The 24,873-nt window shown below is 36.5% G+C and overlaps 5 protein-coding genes across 7 annotated transcripts; 4 read left to right on the top strand and 1 right to left on the bottom strand.

The window, feature by feature from the left end:
* The first annotated feature begins 1,128 nt into the window (after positions 1 to 1,128).
* Positions 1,129 to 4,682, top strand: LOC18606281 (scarecrow-like protein 22). Its single transcript, XM_018117893.2, has one exon. The coding sequence runs from the start codon at positions 1,904 to 1,906 to the stop codon at positions 4,289 to 4,291; it is 2,388 nt and encodes a 795-aa protein (XP_017973382.2). The 5' UTR covers positions 1,129 to 1,903; the 3' UTR covers positions 4,292 to 4,682.
* Positions 4,683 to 13,227: 8,545 nt separating this feature from the next.
* On the top strand, positions 13,228 to 13,667 carry LOC148763849 (uncharacterized). Its single transcript, XM_088804816.1, has one exon. The coding sequence runs from the start codon at positions 13,320 to 13,322 to the stop codon at positions 13,491 to 13,493; it is 174 nt and encodes a 57-aa protein (XP_088660942.1). The 5' UTR covers positions 13,228 to 13,319; the 3' UTR covers positions 13,494 to 13,667.
* Positions 13,668 to 13,791: 124 nt separating this feature from the next.
* On the bottom strand, positions 13,792 to 16,342 carry LOC18606278 (uncharacterized). The gene has a single exon (XM_007039808.3). It carries the CDS (start codon positions 16,222 to 16,224, stop codon positions 13,954 to 13,956), a length of 2,271 nt encoding a protein of 756 aa, XP_007039870.3. The 5' UTR covers positions 16,225 to 16,342; the 3' UTR covers positions 13,792 to 13,953.
* A 2,913-nt stretch (positions 16,343 to 19,255) lies between these two features.
* Positions 19,256 to 23,575, top strand: LOC18606276 (uncharacterized). 3 transcript variants are annotated; one of them, XM_088804918.1, is made up of 17 exons: positions 19,256 to 19,410; positions 19,507 to 19,693; positions 19,801 to 19,852; positions 19,943 to 19,982; positions 20,180 to 20,233; positions 20,441 to 20,553; positions 20,657 to 20,722; positions 20,820 to 20,962; positions 21,155 to 21,215; positions 21,332 to 21,393; positions 21,644 to 21,748; positions 21,867 to 21,942; positions 22,051 to 22,163; positions 22,280 to 22,339; positions 22,420 to 22,554; positions 23,057 to 23,116; positions 23,478 to 23,575. In XM_088804918.1, exons 1-15 carry the CDS (start codon positions 19,323 to 19,325, stop codon positions 22,523 to 22,525), a joined length of 1,326 nt encoding a protein of 441 aa, XP_088661044.1. In that variant the 5' UTR covers positions 19,256 to 19,322; the 3' UTR covers positions 22,526 to 22,554; positions 23,057 to 23,116; positions 23,478 to 23,575. The 3 variants fall into 3 exon arrangements, with proteins under 3 accessions (XP_088661044.1, XP_007039867.3, XP_088661043.1); XM_007039805.3 differs by having other exon boundaries at positions 22,420 to 23,116; positions 23,401 to 23,575; XM_088804917.1 differs by having other exon boundaries at positions 22,420 to 23,116; positions 23,389 to 23,575.
* Positions 23,501 to 24,335, top strand: LOC18606277 (leukocyte receptor cluster-like protein). The gene has a single exon (XM_088804919.1). The coding sequence runs from the start codon at positions 23,501 to 23,503 to the stop codon at positions 24,188 to 24,190; it is 690 nt and encodes a 229-aa protein (XP_088661045.1). The 3' UTR covers positions 24,191 to 24,335.
* Positions 24,336 to 24,873: the final 538 nt, after the last annotated feature.

Raw genomic sequence — 24,873 nt, 5'->3', positions numbered from 1 at the left:
GATAATCAACGAGGCTCTTGAACACTACCACATACGTCCTAATTTATAAATTGATTTGTCACTGTCTTCATTTCGTTTTTTTTTTCTAGTGATCTCTGTCTATATTTTGTTTGCTAAGGAGACAATGCGGAATACAATCATAATGATATACCGTAAATATTCAAAATCATCACCATAATTTCAACGTTTTCCATAAATTTATACACTAATCATCGAATGAAATGAGGATTGGTGCGAAAATTCAAAGCAAAAGGACTCATTTCTACGCAAAAGAGGAAGAAGATCCCTTTGCCTTTTCTAATCCTCCTTCCCAATGAAAGCGAATTTAGCAAAAATGCTTGTTCATTAATACTTAGAATCTTTGAAGATTACAGTACAAAATTTGATGTTAAGTGTCAATTATGTTGCATTATTCAATATTATGTAGCCGGGTTCGGCAAATGCCCTTCAGCCATTGGAAAACTCCAGCGTGCAGAGAGTCAAAATGACCCAGACCAAGAAAAAAAGAAATGGGAGGGCAAAATGACCCCTTTGATAAGTAATAAAGATAAAACATGTGGGCAATTCAGGGACAGTAAGAACATTAACTTTTTGGCTTTTTGCTTTTATTACAGCGGGGGTCACCGTCTGTCTAGGTGAAAAATTTAAGTAAATCTTTCATTGATTTAGGTGCCCTGCCTTTAGCTCCACGTTGCAGCCTGAAAAGTCCATAATACAGTGGTGCCTGCCACTGCCAGTGGCAGCAGATTTCATTTCATTTCACTGCCATTTATTATTTCCTATTACTAGCAGTAAAAAAAGTTAGTCTGCATTAATCAAATCAAATGTTTTTCTTTTAGTAATAAATATCAAATTGGTCGCAAGTTCTAGAAAGTAAAGAAAAATGAATAGGTGCCTCAGCGTATCTGCCAAAGAGCGAAAAGGTCCCTATATTTCAATTCAGCATAATATAATGGAAACAAATTAAAAGAAGGGGCTGGAGCGTAATTACAATTGGAGAGTGGCCAGAAAGCAAAAAAAATGGAGCACTCTGATGGAGTTTGCCAATTACTACTTACCCTTGTTTTTTTGGCAGAGTATTTTCTTTTGGAGGACAATATACCTTCTAAAATAAGGGAAAGACAATACAGTATTTCCACTGTAGGGGGTGACAGTAACCCCAGACATGTAGAGGGAGGAGTGAGGGAAAGCTGGGTGCATAGAAAAAAAAAGGGCAAAAATATAGAGAATGGGAAAATATATTGTGTGTGTGAGAGAGAAAGATAGGGACTAGAGAGAGAGAGAGAGAGAGAAAGATGGAGAGGAGGGAGAGCACTTTATCACCTTTTTTATGATGCACGCATCCATGGCAGAACAGGGAAGGGTACAAAGTCCTGCTACGGCACAAGGGTAGAAGAAGAAGAAGAGGAAAAAGAGGGAAAAAAGAAAAAAACAGAAACGAAAGAGAAGTGAAAATACAAAGTAGCAGCAAACAACAAGAAGCAACGGCAACATCAACAATAAGGTCATATACTCCACCCAGAGAGAGGGATAAAAGAAAAAACTTATAAAAAAGGAGTTTTTTAGAAGGGGAGAAGAGAGAGATGGAACTGAAAAAATGGAGTTGTTGCGGGATTGAGTAGAGAGATAAAAACAAGGATGGAGCTTAAGAGGAAGAGAAAGAACCGGGTGAAGGACAACCAAAGGAGCTATTCTGGTGAAATGGGTCTGTTTTTTATTGAAGTTGGGAGATTGATTTCATGGCATGCAAAGAAAGATGGGCTTGATAAATCTTGAAGGAAACCGTATAGTATATATTTTTTCTCTTGCTTTGTTGAAAAGAAAAAAAAAATCTCTTGTCTTTCTCTATCTCTGATCCTCCAAAAAAACAGCTTCTTTGTCTTTTCGTTTGTATACAATACAAATGCACTTTCAGTTACAGGCTAAAGGGGCGGTAGAACTCGCGGGTTTTGCTTCGATTTGTCAACAAGACAAGTGGATAAAGCAGCAAGAAGCTAATAGCTTTAGCTTTGCAAACAGCTTCTACTACAACAACGAACAAGAACCGACTTCTGTTCTTCATATGAGAAGAAGCCAAAGCCCACCCACATCAGCATCCACTCTCTCTTCTTCTTTCAACGGCGGAGCCGCCGGTGCGGGCGGCGGAGGTAATTCCACCGACAACACAACCACCACGGCGGCCACCATAGCACCACCTGAGACTTCACTTCCAAACAACAACAAAGAAGAATGGGCCACGGAGCTTCAACCTATCCCGAGTGAACTAGACCTTGTTCCAGGGCCTGGAGGTGGTCAAAGATGCAATCTCGGATTGGAAGATTGGGAGACTATGTTGTCTGAATCGGCTGTGTCACCGAGTCAAGACCACTCGTTTCTGGGTTGGATCACTGGTGACGTGAATGACCCTTCCTTTGGTCTCAAACAGCTGCTTCAGAGTGGCAGTACTGGTCCTAATCCGGGTCTTGATTTTGAAGGCAATGCAGGGTTGGGGGTTGTTGATCAGGGTCCAGGGTTTGACCCAATTGGTAGCCTTAATAGTTCGGGTCCTGGTAATGTGATTTCAAGTGCTGCTCCTAATTTGGGTGGTTTTCCTGGTTCTGGGTTTCTGCCAAATACCAGCAATAATGGGAATGGGAAGATTGGTTCAGTCATGCCTAGTAGTTCTTCTGTTGGGGTGGTTAACAATCACAAGGTTCTTGGTGCTTCTGTTGGGTTGAATACTAATATTCAGAATCCAGTGTTTACTTCTCCAGCTAACAATATAGGTCTTCCTGTTTCTTTGCCAATGCTTTATCAACAGCAGCAGCAAGGTCAATATGTTGAAAGCCAAGAAGAGAAACCTCAGATTTTGAACGCCCAGGTTTTGATGGTTCAGCAACAGCATCCTCAAAATCCAAACTTTTTCTTGCCATTACCTCAAGAACATCACCTCCTCCAGCCTTTACCAAAGCGCCTCAATCCTGGTAACTTAGAACTTTCTTCTCAGATCCCAAAACTCCAATTTTCTGATGCCGGGCATGAGTTGTTTATGAGAAAGCAGCAGCAACAGCATATGGGGTTTCCTCATGGAGTTCAGTTTGTTCCTCAACAGAAGCCGCTGATGGTGGCAAAACAGAAAGTGTTGGGTCCAGGAGAGGAGATGGCTCAACAACAGCAACAACATCAGTACCAGTTACACCAGCAACAACAAACCACATTGTTCGACCTGCTTTACCAGGCTGCAGAGCTGGTAGGGACTGGGAATTTTTTACACGCGCAAGGGATATTGGCGCGGCTCAATCACCAGCTGTCTCCAGTAGGTAAGCCCCTTCAAAGGGCTGCTTTCTACTTCAAGGAGGCTTTGCAATTACTTCTCATCATGAATAACCCGGTCTCTCCCCCGCCTCTGAGAAGCCCTACCCCTTTCGATGTTATCTTCAAAATGGGGGCTTACAAGGTCTTCTCTGAGGTCTCTCCGCTCATCCAATTCGTAAATTTTACCTGCAACCAGGCCCTCCTTGAAGCTCTTGATGATGCTGATCGGATTCACATTGTGGACTTTGATATTGGATTTGGTGCTCAATGGGCTTCCTTTATGCAGGAGCTTCCCATGAGGAGTAGAGGAGCTCCTTCATTGAGAATTACTGCCTTTGCCTCACCTTCAACGCACCATCCTATTGAGCTTGGGCTTATGCGTGAAAATCTAATGCAATTTGCTAATGAGATCGGTGTAAATTTTGAGCTTGAGGTGCTTAATTTTGATTGTTTAGATCAAACCCCTTATTCTTTGCCTATGTTTCGATCAAATGAAAATGAGGCAGTTGCTGTGAACTTCCCGGTTTGGTCTTCTTCGAATCAGCCCTCTGCTTTGCCCAATCTTCTGCGCTTTGTGAAGCAGCTTTCGCCAAAAATTATGGTGTCCTTAGACCGAGGGGGTGATAGAAATGACCTGCCATTCCCACAACATATAATCCATGCCTTTCAGTCATATATAAACCTATTTGAATCACTTGATGCTGTTAATGTGACCTCTGATGCTGTGAACAAGATTGAGAGGTTCCTTTTTGTGCCAAGGATTGAAAGCACTGTGTTGGGGCGTCTGCATGCACCTGAGAAAATGCCTCTTTGGAGGACACTTTTTTCCTCAGCTGGTTTCTCTCCTGTAACATTCAGTAACTTCACTGAAACTCAGGCAGAATGTGTGGTAAAGAGGGCTCAAGTCAGGGGGTTTCGTGTTGAGAAGCGTCAGGCTTCACTTGTGCTTTGCTGGCTGCAGGGGGATCTTATCTCAGTTTCAGCTTGGAGGTGCTGAGGAGCAGCATCGGACAAGCAGGGGAGGTTGGTTTTTTTAGCAACTCACAATCTATCAAACTCTATCCTGAAGTATGAATTAAGTCAATAATTACTGAACTCTACTGCTTTATGACTTAATGCTTGTGATTGTCTTTGCTTGTGAGTCTCCTCTGCTTGTTTATCTAGAATAGGCGCTATTCCCAGTAGAAGAAAACATCTCACTGGAAAAGTCTAGTAGGGGTTTTTTTGTTTTGGACATATGGATATTCCTGCTATGGTATTATGGTGTCTTTTGTTTTTTGGGTGAGAAGCTGTATTTTCTTCTGGTTAAGGTGGTGATGATATGTTGTATAATTGACAACAAATGAGAGCTAAAATTGCAAATACAACTTACCAGAATTTAGTTTTTATGTTTCTGGGTTGCTGTTGATAAGTTCTCAAATTGTATGTTAGTTTGATGTTTGAATCCTAATTCCTACTGTTCTACTATGTTGCATATAATTCATATTTTAACATGCGACTTGTATTCAGTTTTGTGTGGTTGGAGCTAAGCCCAGTTTGGAGCTGGTTCATCTGATAAGAAATGATTAAAAATAATGTTTTCTTGTGCGTAATTACAGTAGTGATCCTTAATGATGTTGAGATTTAGATGGAAAAAGTGGTAAGATGGAAGAAGTGCTAAAGCAAGCAAGGAATCAGAGAAAATATGTCCAAGGCAGGGTGCCCTTGGCCTTGAACTGCCCTGTCAATATACCATACTATCAAAACGTTTAAATTTTATGAAATAGGAAGATTTCCAATATCTATGTGAAAGTATCTCTTGTGCTTCACCTTCTTCAGAATCTTTTAGGCGCTTAAGTAGATGTTCTTAATTAGATATTGTCAGAAACAGGTAAATATCTGTTAAGTTTTGCTTCAGCATCCTGGAAATTTCCACCCCTACCAAGAAATAATAATACTGAAATGTTACATATAGGAATCATGAAAGATTGGCTGATGTTTTGAAATCTATCTGGCTTAATGTGCAAAATCTGTCCATTTACATTCCTCCTTACTTCTCCAATCCGCCTAGGCTTACCACCACAGGTGTTGCATTGAGTTTCCTTTATCATGCTTTGTCATTGGAATAATTCTAACAGTTCCTACCATAAGTCACTTAAATTTAGGTGATTTGATCTTAAATAAATTTATTGTCAGTTGCGATATCTGTGCTCTTTTATAAGCTTCTGATGGAACTGCCAATGTAGAGTGTCTATCTCTTGTATTTTGATACCTTTTTAGTTAATTTAAGTCAAACATAATTTGCTTCATTAATGAGTAGTTATAATCTGCTTCAGGTTGGTGAATTAGTCTCTCTTTGGAATATCAGACGATGGCATCCCTAGATTCTGTGCTTTGAATATTATTTGTAGAATCAAATATTATTAGAGCCACCTTTCTGCTTAAATCTTATCCTAATTTTCAGTTGGTAGAAAAGTGATCTTTCACCAATTCTTAAAAGTATTTGCTGTGTGTCAGATAAAGAGGTAGTTTACACAGAGAAGGGTGTGAACATTCAGGCTTAAGTTCTTCATATGCCAAGTGTTAGATTTAGACCTCCAACGAAAGTTGAATCCTTTTATTGGTTAGGATATCACCTCTTTCCTTCTAGCTTGTTTTATACAAGCGACATTAATATATACTAAGGTAGTTGTCCTTTATATTCTGTACAAGCTGTTAGCTCGAACCTCCATTACCTTACCCTTATGAAGTCAGTGCTTCCCAGATTAAGTACTTTTTACAGGCAACTTCACACAAGCATAACCATGAAGCTCCCTGGTTTTCTCCCCTACCTTTCCCTTAAGAGAGCCTGCTAAGAAAGACACGTAAACAAGAAACAACCTTGATTACCTAGCTGACCTTGTGACGAAAACAAGGGTAAAGACCATGCTGCAACCTTGGAAGACAATAAACACAAAGACACCTAAGATTAACTATACTTGCTCAAAGTCTGTTAAACAAATCAGGCTGGCTACAATAACATGGTTTGTGCTGAGTACTTGAATTTTGTCGGCGTGTGTCAGAATATATATTTTCGCCTTGCATGTATTACACCAAACACGTAACGCGTCATTCTCCTTTTCTCCATTTTTCTTTTAGTCAGTATGTTTTGTATCTGTTTAGTGATTATTATTTTAGATTATTGTTTGTATACAAATGCTTGTCTCTTAGTACATTGAATTTGCTATTCTTTTTAATTTGATTAGTTATTGGGCATCTACTAATCCAGTCACATGGCTCATGTTTGATTGAACACCTCTGCCTTCATTACTTTACTCAATTTGAAAGGCCTCGACTTTAATCTAATTTTATATGTGAATGCATATGAAGGAGAAGATAGTCCCATTGGAAATGAATGAAATTCATTTATTATTATATTTATATAGTTTAGGGAGATTAAAATATGATATGAGAACGTGCTGAGTATGGACCGCGACAAAGATTAATCACAGCTTATTTCCCGACTCTCTTTCTTTTTCCTATCAGAAAAATTAAAATATATAATAATATAAACAAATGTAAACGTCGGTTTCAATTGAAAACCAACTTCTATAAAAATCCCTGCAAACAACCTCGATAATGGCCGTAGATTTAAAAATTGAACTAATAATTAAGGTAGTTAATTTTTTATTTCGTAACCTAAGGTGTCCCAAGGATTTTGTAATTTTACTAAGTTTTCTAGCTGGTTTAAATCTACTATTTTATACTAATATCTAAATGTAGGAAAATATGGTAGGTGGATTTGAAGAAGGAGAAGTTAAATGTTCCTATTAATTTCTAAGTGTTTGTTTGCTTTGATTTTTTTTCAGCTTATCTACTTTTTAAAAGTAAAAGTCAGGTTAAATATAAAATTTTGAAAGGTTTTTAAAAAAAAATAGTTTTTTTTAAAAAATAAAATTTTGATAAAAAAAACTTCAAGAAAAGCTCTTATGAGGAGTTTTTTTTTTTTTTTTAAATGTAAGAGAATTTTTATTTTTGTTTTAAAAATATCTTTATTTATTAAAATAATTACAATATTATCTTTTTAATTAAAATTATAACTTATAAAAAAATTTTATAAAAAAAAATTTATCTAATAATTTTAATTTAATTTTAAAAATTATTATTTTTCATAAAAATTTTATAATAATTTTTAATTTTAAAAAAAAATCAGATCAAACATGTTCTAAATGTCTTTTGTTTATAGCGCAAACCTTTTGCTGCTATTACCAGTCGCTTTCTTGGGGGCTCGCCTGAATTTTTATTTAAATTGTTTTGCTTGCATGATTAAAAGAAAACAGAATACTCAATTATACGAAATTAGTACCCTATTACTATCAGTTTGATTTTTGGGGTCTAGTCTCCAGGCCCAATCCCAAGAGCAAAAAGATTTGGTAACCTGACGGCTAGCTGTGAGCCATTTAATGTGGTTCAGGCGCTTAGGTGCACAAGTGGTCCAAACCCAGCTGCGTGATGGCACTAGTCTTGGCTCGATTAGGCCTTAACCACTAGTGACTTACGTGACAGGAAGGGAAAGTGACCGATTTTCTTTCTTCCATTTATATTTTCCAAGTTTGGCTCCATCCAAGGAAATTAAAAGCCGAAGTGTTCATTTATGTGATCCACCATCACCAACTTAAGTAGAACAATTTTTGATTTTGATCCCACCAATGGTAGGGGATTTTATTGAAAACTTGATCCCCAACATGTGGAGAGTCCAAACGGTTGATATGTACAGTTCTATTTCTGCATGAAAGCGTGGGCTATTTGTAGAAACTATTTCGGTTGAGTGGGCCATACATGTTTGACCAAATGATTAATTGATTTTGATTACCAATAACTTAGATTGTAATCATAATTTGCTAGCAGCAAATCCCATAAGTATCTGGGGAGCCCATCAGCTTAATCCCATAAGAAAATCTTGGTTCTCTTTCAAAGAAGAAGAAAAAAAAGCAGAAATTCTGTGATGAAGTGATGGTGACTGCTGCGTTCATGTATGGTGCACAGTAAGATGAAAATGACTTCAGATTTCTTAGGTCCTTTTCATCAGAGATTCTACTCAGAATCATGCCACGTGTACGGATGGTAGAAGGCGGTAGCATGAGAATATGAATATGTTGATGAGAAAAACAAAAGAAAACAAATAAGGTGATAATCTGATTTTGCATGGAGTATTACTTAATGCTCCAAGTGGGTTAAGAAAGCTAATGTTTCTATGTAAATTAATACATACTCCGATCACCTTTACAATTCCTCATCGTGAAGGAAGAAATCTTGTTCCTCCCCTCAAGATCAAACAGAAGAAGAAAAATGAATGTAGGTTTGAATAAAAGGAAGATGATAAAGCGCCATTCCCAGCTGGTTTTGGTTGTCGTACACTTTCTTGGATCGTTCCTTATAGCCACAGAACTTCTAGTGCTATGCCATTCATGCTTTTTGATCCATGCGTTTTGATTAAAGCCAAATGAATTCTTTTCTTTTTCTGGTTATCCTATTTGATATCTTCCTTTTTCACCTTTTTGCCGGTTGTTGATCCGACTTTAAAATTTTAATCCGACACCAATGCAAGACTCGCCCATATCTCCTGTTTTCAAACATCAAGGCCAAGGGATTGCATGGGAAAGCAAGGTATCTTCATACTTTTGAAAGCGGGGCTTTGGTTCTATAGGTCCATGCTATTAATTATGCCACCTAAACCCTTGTAAAGACTAAAGCAATGGGTTTGTTTGAAAAATTAAAATGTAGTCTCCCAACCAAGGAAACAGAGCCAGAATACTTACGTTACCTGGACATTGACTTTTTTGAGTCCTATAATTGGCCACAGACCAATGACACAAATGCCTTCTTGCTTGTTTCTATCCATGTCTAACTCCTTCCAAGTATCAAACGATAAGTTTGACACGAGAAAATCATTTCCTCACCCTTTCCACCCAACAATGATGAGGATGTGGAGCACGTTGTAAACGGTTTCTGGATGTGCTTGGCAGAGTCATTGTTTGATGAAGAATAATTCTAATAAATTAAAAACCTTGGGCCATCTAAGTCAAATAAACCTGTATATTTTATCAGTATATCTCTTAGAGCGGTTCAAATTCTATACATTATGCTATTTGCTCAGATAAATAATACTACACTTTTTCTATGGACTTGAATAAAAGTTTTCAACCATTTTTCTATTCTATCTCGAAGTTACCTGTTTTTGGGAAGTCAAATTTGCATAGAAATTCCGGTAGAAAACAGATTTTCGACTGCCAACATTGAACAAGGTGGTGGTTGGATTGATGATAGTGCCGCCAGGACAATGAGGGCATGAAGCATATGATTGAGCAGCGTGTTAGACAAAATTATCCAAAATTTCTTTCAATCGTCCAAAAGGTCGAGAAAGTGTCAGAGAGAGAGTGAGAGAGGGAGAAAACATGGGAATTATTCCGAGAGTTGAAGCTATAGGAATCATGTCCAACATTTCTCCAATATACGACACTGTAACTTCGAGACATCATGTCATATATGCTTGAGGTGTCACGCCAGCTCTTTGCTCTCTGTTCCATGAGTTTTCAGTACTCTTACACGAAGCCGAACACAGAATATATTCGACCTAATTATCTATGCCTGAAGACACGCAGACATTTTGGATAGGTTGAATATGTTGTAGAAAAACAACGGCCAGTTAATTCCATGGTTCCAAGTATACGAACTTCACATCACATTAAATGATATAATATTTTTTGACGATATAATAAGACATGATTCGTGATTATCAGCAGCAAGTACTGTTACAGGGTTGTTTTCATAACCCACGTGCTGGGCACTAGTCAAACTCAAAGTCATTTTAATTTTGTGGCAGAACCTGTCCCAGATAGGGATAGATCAAAGTTGTGGACAGAGCGGCTAAAGCCACAAGCTTTTTTTCTTGCAAGGTAGCTCTAAAAACAGCTTCTCCATGGAAAGTTTAGTGATAAAGAGTACTTTGGGTAGTTTTTAAGTGGGGAAGTGCTTTTGTCATCAACAAGCCTCCTAGTCCTAGGAGTAAGGGATTTTGGTTGGACAACATAGATGCTCTCATGAGCCATGAACCAGCTTTTGCCTCTCCTTCAGTCATGTTTGCCAAAGCAATGTTGAGTGGGTCGCCACTCATCAAACCCTACTTGCTAATGATCCCTTCACCTTTTCCTTTCCTTTATTTTTTTTAATTGAAGGCAGGCCATACTGATTGATTAATATTAATTATTTCAAAAAATCTATCCGAACCTGAATTCGATATATTTCAAATTAAATCTTAAAACTCTAAATGTTCGTAGTATAATTTTCATTGAAAAACTAGAAGAATCATTGAGTGTAAAAAGTAGTGATTAAACACAAGTGATGTGATGTCTGGTGGAACAAACAATAAGACTCACAAGGGGTACAATCAAACGTAACAGATTATCACAAAAGACAGAAGAAGCGATATTACAGCAAAGAATTAATAGGAGGACCGACAAGATGGAGAAATGGCTAATGCTAAAGGAGTAAAAAAGATGGCTTGATTAGGGTGCGTGTGCAAGGAAAGGTGAGGTTGTGGTCACAAAACCTTTCCCTTGTGTCTTTTGTAGATGCTTTGCCACTATATCTCCTCCAATCCGATCTTTTCAAGTTTCCCTAATTTTTTTTATGTCTCTGTGTTGTAGTGAGCGTGAGAAAAACGCATTACTTTGATTTATTTTATGCCAAAAAAGAAAACCAAAAGTAAGTATTCATGTCAAAAAGTCATTAAGAGGGTAGGACCCAAACACACCCCAGCTCTTTCGTTGTCTGTCTCTGCCGTCTCGTTTTCTCCCATTGGTGCCCCATGCTGGACCGATTTTCTTTTTCTTTGAACCATACAGCTCAGTGGAGCTTTGGTTCCACAAAAACTCTTACATGGACAACTTGGGTGGCTTTCCAAATCAGGGGTTTTTCTTCTCTCTTCTATATCTCCTGTTCTTTTTCCTATACTTCCCTTATCCTGTCTTTCACAATTTGTTGTGATCTCATTAAGGTCAACCATGCATTTTATTGCTTGAGTCCTTTTCATGGATGTCTAACGTTTTGTTATTGGAAAGATATTATCGTTAGAGACAGTTTTGTTCCATCTACTATTACTTTCTCTCTCGTCGTCGATCCTCTTATCATTCCAAAAATTTTCAGTCTTTTGCTGAGTCCTCGCTTTCCCCGACCCTACTCTGCTGTCAAGTGTCAACTAACACATCATGACAAAAGTTCGAGAGTGACCCTCAAAACCATCTTTATACAAATTGCTACCCATTGCTAGAAAGTTGACAGCAGGAAAAGAAATTCCATCTTGTTGTCTCGAATTCTCAATTGTTCATTGTACTAGATATATGCCAATTTGCCAGTGGTAGTGGACAAGAGAGATAATTGCAATGGCCACGTACAAAAATGTATGGTAATTACCTGTTCTATGACAAGTCTAATACGTACACTGTCCTTCAGATAATCATCTGCTCAACTTAAAAACTTTGATGGATAGATTACATCAAACAAAATGAAGCATATATTTGTGGAAACATAAATTTAAGGGGAGAAGTCACAAAGAGATATTCACATGGGGAAAAAGAAAAGGCAAAGAGACCTCTTGATGTCAGTTTCCTTTCGGTTGTGGGATAAGAGGAGGCTTTGTTCTCTTCTGCCCACATGTGATAAAACATATATTATGAGATTAGAGATATATCAAAGCTGCTTTCGGTTGATGATCAACAATCTGTGGAGATTTTTCACAAATTCTTTCCAAAAGTGATGCAGGGCTGCTTCTACAAGTTCTTGGTTTGCAATGGAAATATTCTTTTTCAGTCGAGGTCAAGGCTAATCCAAACAACGACAAAGCATGGAAGTCATAGATTGACAGGAACTCGTAGCCAGATTTGGTATTTACACACAGAACAAGAACAACTTCTTATGGATTACTGATATCAGTAGTGCTTTCCTAGAAAGCTAGAGATGGAAACTGCAGCAGTTTTGAAATTGCAGCCTTCCCAAAAAGGATCAGAGCAGCCCCATTAATGAGAAGAGTTCAACTACCCAGCCAAAAATGTATTTATTTGATGTGAAGGCATATAAATTCTATCATGTCAGTGCAATTTGATGGAGCAAATTAATCACCAGGAAACATCAAATGGGAGTAACTTATCTCATTCCCCATGAATCATGATCTCCAACCCTTCTTGCTATTATGATGTTTTATGTTTATCCTTTGGCCTTATTTTATGTCTAGAAACAAGAATCCGATTTATTTGAAATTAAGTTGATATGTCATCAATGTTAAATTTCTAGAATCCAATCAAATGAATTGTTCTCAAATTGCATTTTCTGACACAGAAATGCACATAATTTCTGGCGGAAATGAGTAAAAACTACTTTGTTCTAGTAAATCCAACATTGCAAAGAGCAAACACTCAACCATTCTGACTTGCAGCCCAGCCCAGTTAGATAGTTTGTGATTCAAGCATTGGAATACCAACCAAGGCAAATGAAAACGAATATATCATCTAATGTAGAAGTTAAACAAAAATGAAAAAGAATATATCTAGTAACTTCAGAAACATGAATTCTTACCCAAATTCAATTTTTATGGCATATGTTTTCATATTAAAAATTCACTTAGAAATTAACAAAAACCTTACACTAGAGTAGTAGTTTGAGTTTCTGCTCACAGTCACAGTACTAACCAGCGATTATCGGCCCATGGGTAATTTGACCCAATATGACTTCTCTACTGGAGGGGCCCATTGCCCCTGGTTTTCGCCAATCTGGCCCAATGGTTGTTAATATTTTTTACTCTGGAGTGAGCCTCAAGGAAGGCCCACTGGATTGCTACTGTATGCCCCGTTTTGTTCGCTATTTCTTGAATTCTGTCTCTGGCACGAAGCTTGCGTAAGAGGTAGCCAGTGGGCGTTGACGTGAGCAACACTTCAAGCATCCCGTATAAATCCCGCTATGCCCGTATCAAAATTATAAGACAGGCAGTTACTTTATTGTCGTGAAAGGCGACGATGGGATTGATCAAGATAACTTTCTCGTTCATGACCGGCACAGTGCTGGGGGTCTACTTGGCTCAAAACTACAACGTCCCAAATATGAAAACTCTTGCAGGTACCGGAATGCTGATAGCCAAGCACTATGAAGAAACGTACAGAAAGCCCAAGGAGAGAGGCGATGATGATTGATCCACATTGCTTGTTTCTGTTTCCCAGGTCTCATATCTTAGGTTTCAGCTTCCAACCCCAATAGTTCCCTCTTCCACTTGTTTGATCGAGCCGATTTACGGTGATGTATACTACATTGTTGAATTGGTCTTGATTAATGAAAAATTGGGGAAGTATTTTTTGCCCATCAAAGAAGTTTCCAATTTGTTTATATTAGCTGCATCAACTCCGTTTCCATTTTTTTTTTAAGAAGCAATCAACATATTCTCTAATCTGGCCTACAACTGAATAAGAAACAAAATGTAGCTTTCAAAGGATCTAAGAAAACTCGAGTTTCCACGAAATCTAATACATAGAGCTTTGTCTTCTAGGGTACTAAACTGTAATGTACATCGAGACAAGCCATAGACAAAGACATAGATACATATAAACAAAATCAAAATGCTGCGTCTGGTTTCCCAACATTCATGCTTGCCAAAATTTAGTCAATGGCTAGGTATATTTCACTGCCGGCGCGAGAAGCTGAGTCACTTTCTTGTGAAAATGGAGTGTCAGGCAAAGAGCTGTTTAACTTGTGCAATGACCGCCACTCGTCCATGAATGCCATTTGATCCGGATTCAAGCCGGGAAGTGCTTTTTGATGGAGGAGCTTCAGAATGTTTTCAGTTTTCCCGAGAACATAAACTGCGTGTCGCACGCTCGCTTCCCTCTCCTCAATGGAGCTGGTCGAACACTTAATTGAGATGAACCGCTCTAAGTTAGTGAGGCAAGCAGCAAGTATATCAGAGATCATGACAGTTATCGCTTCAAATAATCTTTCCCCCATCTGGTAGTTTCTGCTTTCATAGTTCAGCAAAATGGATTGGCTTATTCTGTACATGGAATTGGCAGCCAATACTTTGATGGGCCACTTTGAAGGGCTATCCATTAGACACTTCACTTTGCTCTTCTTGAACTCCATAAATATGTTCTTAGCTGAATCAGAAAGTACTTTGAGTATTTCCTTTGGGCTTTTTCCTTGGAGAGACGGTTTACGGAGGTCCACATCTCGCCACCTGTGATACAGTTCAACTCCTAGCCAGACGACATCTGCTGCCTTCCTGATTCTTACCAAATTCCCTTGCATATCCAGGTCGTCTTCGATGTGTCTGACATACACCAAACCTTCGTTTACTCCAGCCATAAGAAGCTTGATTGAGCTCCTATTGATGTTGGGGAGTGCAACTGCAATGCTTGTCAATGTCACCACAGAGAGAGACCAACAATTTGGAGCTTCTTCAGCATTTAGAGAAGGTACTTTGAAACTGTCAAACTCAGTAAGCCCCTTAAATCCTTCAGAAGGCCTTGATTGTTGCAACAGTTCTATAAGATGTTTTGGTTGTCTAGTCTTTGCTCTCTGCCTCCAGTAATCAGTAGCATCTCGGTTGTCCTTCATCATTACCCCAACCAGCGAGTCTTCATCTTCAAGGTGCAAAACAAAACGGCTGAGATCCAGCTTTGAGCAAGAGAGCGACTCTGACCCTGAATCATTTGTAATGCTGTTGGTGGGTGTGAATTTCATCAGCCAGTCTCTACAGTGGTCATAGCATAACAAAATCACGCTCATAGAGCAAATGGAGATGAGACGAATTGTTTTGCTCATGAATACAATTCCAGCCTGAATTCCAATACACAAGTTCAGAAATTTAATTTTGGCATCATGGACAATTCTCCTGCTGTGTGGATTACTTATTGGTATATTTAACGGGCACTCTTTCATCTCCACTAATCTCTTAATCCAGTATTCTTCTAGTTTGTAACTTTTTCTGCAGGCCCATTTCCCGCCTCTTGTTGGACACCTGAAATTGATAGCAAGAAACCATCTCATTGCTGGGGCAATCGTACCCACTCCAACTGCAACAGCCTGTGTAAGAAGAATTAACTTGATTGACCACTTGTAATCTGATTCCCCCTTGCAGAATCTAAATGATCCAGGCATCAGATAAAATCGAAGCATGGCTTCTGCTAAAGTTGCAGCACTCAATAGACATAATGCACCCGAGGCAGTACAAGTAACTGATCGGCCTACAACAAACTGGGGGCTGCAGGTATGAGCCATCATCCAATATCTCATTAGATCTTCCTTGAGTTTCTCTACTATTGTCTTGTCAGTTTCATTTGACTTTGAGCATTCTTTCAGAGCCATTTCATACTTCTTCTTGTATTTAAGTTCCAAATAATGCTTTATAGTTGGAACAGTTAAAGCTGAAAAACTTAAGACTACTAGTAAAACAAGCATGAGAAACATGATGATGGCATGCTCCATAACAAAAACATAGATTACACCAGTACCTAGTTGGATGCAGATATTGACAAGAACAGTAATGACAAGTATTCCCAAAGCTATAATGTTGGTGAATATTTCTTTATTTTCCATGGTTCCTAGGGAAGGCATAGAGTTACCCATGACTGTACAGATCAGGGCCGTGCTGCTGAGTTTTGCAAGCTGATCTTCACCACGAGGCATGGCAGTGTTCAAATCGACGGACAGTTTGATTGCCACGGTTATTATTGTCAAAGAGGTGGCGTTGATTGTGAAGCATTTGCAAGGGAACCAGAGTTTCCAATGGCGGAATCCATGGATAGCGTCTGCAGCCATAGCAATTGCACAGGCAAGAGATGCTGCTGCTATGTAGATGCCAATCCATGGCAGTGGTTCACTGAACTTGGCTTCATTTAGGACCCCGTCGATGCTGCAGCCAAGCTTGCCCATCTTCTTGTTAACCTTCTATGTTTCTTCTAATGGTTATCCTATCGAGGATAGAGTTTTTTTTTAACCCTCTCTATTGAATTCTCTTACTAAGTCGAGTTTCAGGTTCCAAGGTCAACTGGTCAAGAATGCTCACTTATACCATTCATCAAAATATCATTTCTTAATTTTTATTAAAAAATTATGAAAATAACGTATACCCATATTATCATATTCATATTAATATTTTCTTCTTTAACCACTGTAACTTTTCATGTTTGCTTTATAAGGAAATTCAACCACCATATTTTCTTCCTTTTAAATCTCCACACGGGAATACTCCTTTTGACGCGCCCTTTTCCCTTCTTTTCTATAAATTTATCTTCTTCACGGTTCTTTCATGGTTGTTTTTTTTTTTTCTGGAATAAGAGAAAGAGGGAAGGATAGAGAGACACTGCACTGCTGCTAACTGGTCCCAAGCTAGTAGGTAGACTTTGCGGTTGAGAAAGAAGTTTTACTTGTAAAGACCTTACTCAAAACACTAAATTGCTCATTCTCTCAAAAATCATATCATATTAGTATATGCTATTATCATCCATGTTAATATACTACGTTAACGTTATGTGACATAAAATGATGAATAATATTATAATTAATAATAGTTAATTAATTATTAATTATAATAACTTGATTGAATACTATAAAAAAATTATGTAAAATTTTTTTAACAGTTAAAAAGATTTTTTTAAATATTATACTTTTTTTAACTTTGATTACCATTTGATATACTGAATTAAATAAATTTCAACCATTTTAGTTAAGGTCGAGAACAAAAATTAAGAATTGATTTGAACCATAATGTCCAGTTCAGACATTAGATTCAAATATTAGACATACAAATTTGGTTTAGTTTGGTGTTCAATTCATAAGTTAGAAAATTGAAATCATATGAATCAAAATTTTATTGTATTTTTATTAATTTTTCTATATTCATAAATAAAAGTTAATTTTATTTATACATTTAAATAAATTAATTAAAATAAAAAATTTGAAAATTAAATAAATAAAGAATAAAACTGATTTGATTTGATTTGATTTGATAAAATTTAGTTCAAGTAACTTTTAATTTTACGATGTATTTAATTAGATTTCAATTTTTAAAAAAATAAAATAAAATACTGCACATTAATTGAAATTTTTATTCAAAATCGGATCGAACCAAACTCTACGCAATCCTAATTCCAAGCTTTAAGGCTGCTAAGGGTACAATTGATTTCGGGGCAAGCCCCTTTCATTGTCACGAATGAATCATGATCAAGTAGGAGAAGAATAATACAGTGACCCATGGAATAAGTCCAAGATTAGGTGGTGCATTATTATTGCGAATAGTCATTGTACATTTGACAAATGAACTTTGTATTCATCTGCATATTTAAGGACTAGACTTGAGAGACTGTGGTCCACACCTTTGCAACCACTTAAGACCCAAAGATTTAATTAATTGATGAATACTTTTATGTTATTTAGCGGAGTGACCTAATAATACTCTTAGGCAATGGATGATGTCCTCAATGACCTCAGTTAATTTATCTAGTAATTTAACTTAAATTTAATAACTTTAAAAATGATATATCAATACTTATAAACAATTTTTTTTTATAATACAATAAAAATATCTTCACGTTTAACTTAACTTGTGTGAATAATAAGATATAATATTTAAAAAATTTTGAATTATTTTAAAAAATTAAATAAATTTTTATTTTTCTATTATATTTAATCAAACATATATATTTTTATTTGAGTCGAACATATTCTTATAATTAGAGACTGATTAATTATAATTAGAACCTGTTTGACCTAACTTTTTTTAAACTTAAAAGCTATTATTAAGTTCTTATGAAAACTAATAACTTTTAAAATTAAGTTAAATCTGTTTAATAAAATAAATTATATAAACTCTAATTTCGATTAAAATTACTATAAAGGGTATTCATGCTATCTCCAACCGCCTAATAAGCTATAATGTAATGCTTCAAGTTTGTATATAATTTCAGATGTTAAAATCGAAAAAATCAATAAAAAAAAGAAATAATTTTGAAACTTGTATAATAGTAATAGTATTAAATTTTTGTTGATCTAACAAGCAATCGGATCATGATGCTTCAATTCTCAAAAAAAAAGAAAAAAGAGGAAACGATGCATTTAATATTAAAATTCTTTTTGGTGAAAAATAAAAAAAATCTTTAAATAGTATTTGAATGCAATTTTGAATTTTAGATTTTTTTTCTCTCTAAGAACAAAAAAGATTCTAGATTTTGATATTGGTCTTTTGTTTTTTTATTAGTTTTTGTAGAGAGAGGTAGAGAAGAGGAAAATCGTGATTTACATTGAAAAATGGTAATTTGTAGAGAGAAGAAGAGGAGAGGGAGATTAATTGAGAGAGAGTATTTTTTGAAAATTAATATATTTTTTAAAGAAGAGAAGAAAAAGCTCTTCCTTAGAGCTTTTTTTTAAGCTTTTTTTAAAAATTTTGTTCTTAAAAAAAAAGTTACTTTTTTAAAAAATTTATCAAAAAATCATGTTTGGTCTGACTTTTGCTTTTAAAAGGTAGATAAGTTGAAAAAAAAACTAAGCTAAACATGCATTAAGTCAAAACGTTACTTATTATTTTATATCAATGTAACATTGATATGATATTAATATAGATAGTAAAAATATCACGTGATCATGTTATCATGTTATATCATTATATTTCATCCACTATAACATATTAATATATCATGTTGATATTATAAAATAATAAATGACGTTTTAACTAATAATAAGTTAATAAATCATTAGTTATAAAATTTATTTTGTTCAAAATAAATATATAAGAGATTAGTTGAATGAAATAAAAAAATTAAATTTATTTAAAAAATTTTAAATAATTTAGGAGTTCTTTAAATATTATCCAATAAATAAATAAACTAGTTTACGCCTTGTTTCAGTCCTCAAAACGCGGCAATCCCTGACGTTTCTGTGCTATGCTTATTTAAACGCATCGTTTTAGTTTTCTCTGAGCTGCTGCTGGCCTGGCTTTTCATGAAAGCTCTCCAATAATTCTTGCAAAAGAGAAAATGGGAACGAGATCAAATTTCTACAAGAACCCTTCCCTGTCCTACAAGAAAGATTTAAGTCTCTCCTCTGCTCTCCAAAACCTGAAAGGTAAAATTTTCTCTTCTTCCCTTTTCTGTTCTCTCGTTTTCTTCCGAACCAAAAAGGTTCAAGAAATACACGAATTTTCCTTCCTCCAATTCGCAGCATATAATATCGCCACCGGAGATGCTTCTCCTTCGGTCGAACTCGAAGCCTATCCTCCAGTTGACGATAAAATTGCGTGCAAGAAACGCTCAAGAGAGCGAAAGCCCTTCTCACCGCCTGATCGTAGGCGTGAAATCGAAGAGAACGATGGACCTATGTCTCATCAGGATTACATTCTAAAAAGAAGGCAAGTATTTTAATTTACATTTCACTTTTTTAAGCCTAATGACTTTTGATTTCAGGTTGAAATTGCTATAAAAATTTTTCTTTAACGTAAGCTTTTTGACTGAGCAGGAGAGAAGTTAGTTCATCTCACGGCTACGACGAATTAAGTGTGGATATTTTGGTAATTTGGCGATTGTTTTTGGTGTAATTTACTAATTTTACATGAGTTTTAATTATGTTCTCATTTCTTTTTTTATTCTGTTTGATGCAGCAAGCTTCCAGTTCGAGTGTAAATTTGGTAGACTATGGAAGTAAGTTAAATGCACGTTAATTTTGATAGCAAAAGCCAACATTAATAAAGATATTACCTTACATTGAATAAATTGTTGGTCCGGTTAATAAAGAATGGATTTTTAACATTGAATTTATAAAGTTTGATGAATTGTAACTTAATATTTTTTTGTGAATGTGTGCACAATTACTGAATATTATGTTCCTGAAACATCAGGTGATGGAAATGCCTCTTCCGAATGTAAAGAAAGTCAGGATCCTCCAGATTCTGGTTTGTTTTTGTATCTCCTTTTCTCAACCATCAATATTTTACCTTAGAATATAAAAATATGAACTGGCATTATGAATTGTCTGATTTGTGAAGAATGACCCTTTTTTTTTCATTTTCATTCTTTAATAGCTTACGAATGATGAAGCTGTAAATTTATATTACTTGCAGAAATGATATTTATACTGTTTTTTACTATGTTTCTTTTAGGTCATGTGAATGAAGTAGATCAAGTTAAGAGCAGAAGTGAGCAACGTTTTCCTCTTCCAGGAGAACCTATTTGTGTAGTTTGTGGTAGATATGGAGAATATATATGTGATAAGGTGGGATAAATGAACTTTATAATCCGTATTTTACCACCTCATGCCCTTGGTTGTTACTAGGAATCTCTCTAACTTTGTATTCAATGTATGTCTGCATTTGTAGACTGATGATGACATTTGCAGCATGGAGTGTAAATCCGATCTTTTGCAAAGCCTACAAATAACTGAGGTTCTCACGCTCTTTCAGTTTTCTCACAATAAAAAAGGATGTCTCTGTTTTTACTGTTTTCAATTTATTAACTCTGTATTATTGGTTGTATTTTCAGAAATCCTTGAGCAACCAAAATTCATTGCTCTCATCATCTGAACCAACATCTATCTCTCTGCTGCCTGAACTTGCAGAGGACACTTGGGATTACAACAATCATCGCTGGTCGAAAAAGAGCTCTAGTCTTTGTACCTACAAATGGTATATTTTCTTATTTAAGCATCTTATTTATGAATACATATATTTTTTTTGAAAAGCATTTATGAATACATTTATAAATAGATTTCTTTGGGCATGAAATAGCACCATAGGTATTTCTATGTTATGTGAATGTAGTTTCTGCTATTTAGCTGTGATTACCATGGAGTCTAATATGAACGCTTCTGGTTTTAGTTGGAAATGCCAGAGGCCTGGACACCTTGCTGAAGATTGCTTGGTCACCACAACTGAGCAGGTTTGTTATTATTTGCTTTCTCATGAAGTTATAAGTGCTTTGAATTCTTGGATCCTTTAAATATATCTGCTGTTAAAACAAGTTGTTTTGCTTACTGAAGTTTTCTTTATATGTAGGTGACCATGAGGCAGAGCAAGCTTTCTTCCATATCCAGAGATCTTCTTGAACTGTACAGAAGGTTTGTAAGACACAATTTTTGGTATGACTGCATTTGGTAAAGCCTGTATGCTAATCTGGGATTGTTGAGGTTCAATTTTGACTGACTAAAAGAGCTAGATTTGCTCCATTCGTTATTTTCCTTTTTATATTTGAATGTTTTCTTGCTCTATGTTACTTCATGACAAAGAAAGGAACATCCTTGCTATGTTTGGAGTTGCAATAACTTGCATTCCAGAGTGAACTTAGTTCTTGTTTTTGCTTCTCTGCAGATGCCATCAGATAGGGAAAAACTTATCGAGTGCAAGCTGTAATGCATGCCGCAGCTCAATAGCTCTAGCAACATGTCTTGATTGCAGCACTGTCCTTTGCGACAAGTAAGCGTTTCACATTTTCACACTGCTAAATTCAAATTGTTAGATTTTGTCCTCTACACATCTTGTGAAAGAAAAGGGGAAATTTATGATCTTTCCTCTTGGATATCCCAAAACACAGTGCAGGTCATTTGAATGAACATATCCAGACCCATCCATCCCATCAACAGTATTACTCACATAAACTTAAGCGGCTGGTGAGAATTCACTATTCCTTTCCATGCACTTTATATTTGTGTAAGAATACCACTGTATCAATTGGGATGTATGCCATGACAATAATGTGAAACATGTAATTAATATAGGTGAAATGCTGTAAGTCCACGTGCAAGGTGACCAACTTTAGGGATCTTTTGGTTTGCCACTACTGCTTTGATAAGGCCTTTGACAAATTCTATGATATGTATACTGCAACCTGGTATGTTATCTATACTACTTCATCTGTTCTTTAACTTTTAATATATTATAGAATTTCATAGCCCATTATAATTTACTTTGTAACCGATCAAATGTACTTGTCCTTGCTGATGGTAGGAAAGGAGCTGGGCTTTCGATCATATGGGGTTCCATTTGCTGTGATGATCACTTTACGTGGTATGTCTTGTAAAGTCATTGACATCCTTTGCCGCTTCTTTTCTATACACAAACCTTATGGCGTGTCGTTGCTGCTGCAGGCATAGGATGAACTGCTTAAATGCAGATGTGGAAGACCGAGCATATATAATCAGTAGAGGCACAGAAAGAGAGACACATGTTCAGCTCAGTGACTTCATTTTCTAACATGGTATAGGAGGCAAACAGCTTTGCTGGTGGGTTCTTCCGTGATCCAGTATCTATGGGATCATAATTCTTCGAAATGGCATTGCGTTTAGCTTGCCTATAAAGCTGCACATAATCTGTTTGATTCAACTTTTAAGGTCTTGAATATCCAAAAATAAATTTAAGAGGTCTTTATTTATTTTCTTGGCATTGGTTTTGGCAATTCAAAGCAAAAAAAAAAAAGATTTCCTTTTTCCTTTCAATTTGTTATGGGCCCAGGACAAAGTTAATCTGGCCCATTTGTCTCAATCTACCCAACCCTGGAGCTACGCAGGCCAGGCCCATCTTTAGCATAGCAGCTCACATAGAACATATTCTCTTTGAAACGACGATAGCGCCCTCGTTTTAGTGGGGAACCAGTAAGGCGGCGAAGTTAGAATAAATTAATAACGCCCCTTTCGGACATATTTTTTTACACTCCAAAACAAAAAACAAATCCAGGTTTTCTGGTGTTTTCACTTTTAACTCTGTTTTGTGAATTGGATTTCTCAGTTTCGATCGATTCGCCAAAGCAAGGAGATCTCGTCTCAAGTGTGTTAAGTTGCAGAAAAGGTAAGCACTATTTTTATCTTATTCTTGGAATTTGTTGATCGATGATTTTCTTCTTTGTTCGATATTTGAACCTTTTTAGAATTATTAAACCAAGATAATGAATAGGGTATAATTGTAGCGCCAATAAATAATTAAAACCTCAATTTACACTCTGATATCTCTTCTATTGAAATTCAATTTGCTTCATAACCCAATTGCTTTTTAATCTGAAATTCCTGTTCCTCATCGATTTTCCTTTTCGCAAATTATCGAGTTTTCTAACCTAATTTCAGTTTTCCAATTAGGTGGAGCCGACGAAAGCTTTATGGTGACCCCGAATTTCAATTTTGAAATACTAAAATGTACGCATGATAATTTTCAGGTGAATTCTAGAATTGAGTAGCTATGGGAGGTCATGGAGGGTTAAATATTTTGCCCCAGAAACGTTGGAATGTTTATAACTTTGAGAACAGAGAGAAAGTCCGGAAAGATGAAGAAGCTGCTGCAAAAGAAGAGCAGCTAAAACGTGAACAGGCAAGAAAAAGGGATGCTGAGTTCCGTCTTGAGCAGCTTCGGGCTGCTCGTGGCTTGGCTCCATTAATTAAAGCTGGAGGTGCAGAGCCTGCTTCTGAGCCTGTGGAGGTTGTTGAATCGGAATCCAAATCTGGTCACATTAATCTCTTTGAAGGGATCAAGATTTTTGACCCCATTAAAGGTTTGGAGAAGGAAGGAGCTGCTGAAAAAGATGGGTTCAAGAGGAAGAAATTGAAGAAAGAGGAGGTGGCACCCAAGCCTGTGGCGCCCGAGGATGAGAAGTATAGGTTGGGTTATGGGGTTGCTGGAAAGGGAGTTAAGTTGCCATGGTACCTGGAGAGGCGGAATGTTGATGTCAAAGAGGAGAGTGAAAATGATAGATCAGAAAGAGCGCAGAAGGATGAGGGAAGGAAAACTGGGAAGAAGACAATAGAAGAGTTGAGGGAAGAACGTTTGAAGAGGGAGAGGCGGGAGAAGGAGAGGGAACGGGCATTGTTCATAGAGAAGAGCAAAACAGATAGGAGTAGGACCCTGAAGGATAGAAGGTTTTCCAGGAGGTGAGCTCAGAGAAGCCAAAGCTTATTCTGAGTTTGATGTTTGTATGTTCTTATCGTAGAGTTGTTTGAATTTATGGGGCTATCAGTCCTTTCGGTATTTGTAAGACTAGAATCCATTTTGAATTTCTTCAATACTTGATTTCACAACATATTTCATGAGAGCTTATATTTGAGAATGTTTCATTTTTTCATCAAATTACAATGTTGAGAACATGTGGCTTGATCTGATTGTTGCCTCGTGCTAATATGTAAACTGAAAAATGCTGGCAAATTCCATCCTTCTTACTCTAAAAGTGTGATGTTTCTTTCCGTACCCCAGCGTGCTTCAAACATCTTTAGAAGCAGGTTTGCAGTATCATTGGTAGAATTTGTTCTTCAATCATAGTTAACCATTGATCACATCCGTATCTAGGTGAGCTCTCAAATTTATTAGGTGACTCACGGTCTTTCTTAGGCTTATGCCAGCGCTTTTCATCTGTAGGTCCTTTCTTCCCTACCAATCTTTATATAGTATTGGATTTCTATTCACCTTTGAAATTTTTGAAAATTTGATAATGTACTTGGATTGCATTCCTATGTACTTCATTTAGGCGCTCATAAATCAAGATCCAATAACTGAACATACTTATTAAAAAGCTATTCTTACTGAGATCTTGCTTGTGAATATTGTGGATATTAGCATCATCT

Source organism: Theobroma cacao, chromosome 3 (genome assembly GCF_053813885.1).
Source record: "Theobroma cacao isolate CCN51 chromosome 3, ASM5381388v1, whole genome shotgun sequence".
NCBI classification, from domain to species: domain Eukaryota; kingdom Viridiplantae; phylum Streptophyta; class Magnoliopsida; order Malvales; family Malvaceae; genus Theobroma; species Theobroma cacao.
The sequence above is the reverse complement of the archived record's forward strand: the minus strand, read 5'-3'. Positions and strand labels throughout refer to the sequence as shown.

Coding starts and splice junctions, on each gene's coding strand:
- LOC18606281 (XM_018117893.2), top strand. CDS start 1,904: ATGCACTTTCAGTTACAGGCTAAAGGGGCGGTAGAACTCGCGGGTTTT.
- LOC148763849 (XM_088804816.1), top strand. CDS start 13,320: ATGGGATTGATCAAGATAACTTTCTCGTTCATGACCGGCACAGTGCTG.
- LOC18606278 (XM_007039808.3), bottom strand. CDS start 16,224: ATGGGCAAGCTTGGCTGCAGCATCGACGGGGTCCTAAATGAAGCCAAG.
- LOC18606276 (XM_088804918.1), top strand. CDS start 19,323: ATGGGAACGAGATCAAATTTCTACAAGAACCCTTCCCTGTCCTACAAG. Junction 21,943..22,050: donor CACATAAACTTAAGCGGCTG/GTGAGAATTCAC, acceptor TAATTAATATAG/GTGAAATGCTGTAAGTCCAC. Junction 22,164..22,279: donor GATATGTATACTGCAACCTG/GTATGTTATCTA, acceptor TGCTGATGGTAG/GAAAGGAGCTGGGCTTTCGA.
- LOC18606277 (XM_088804919.1), top strand. CDS start 23,501: ATGGGAGGTCATGGAGGGTTAAATATTTTGCCCCAGAAACGTTGGAAT.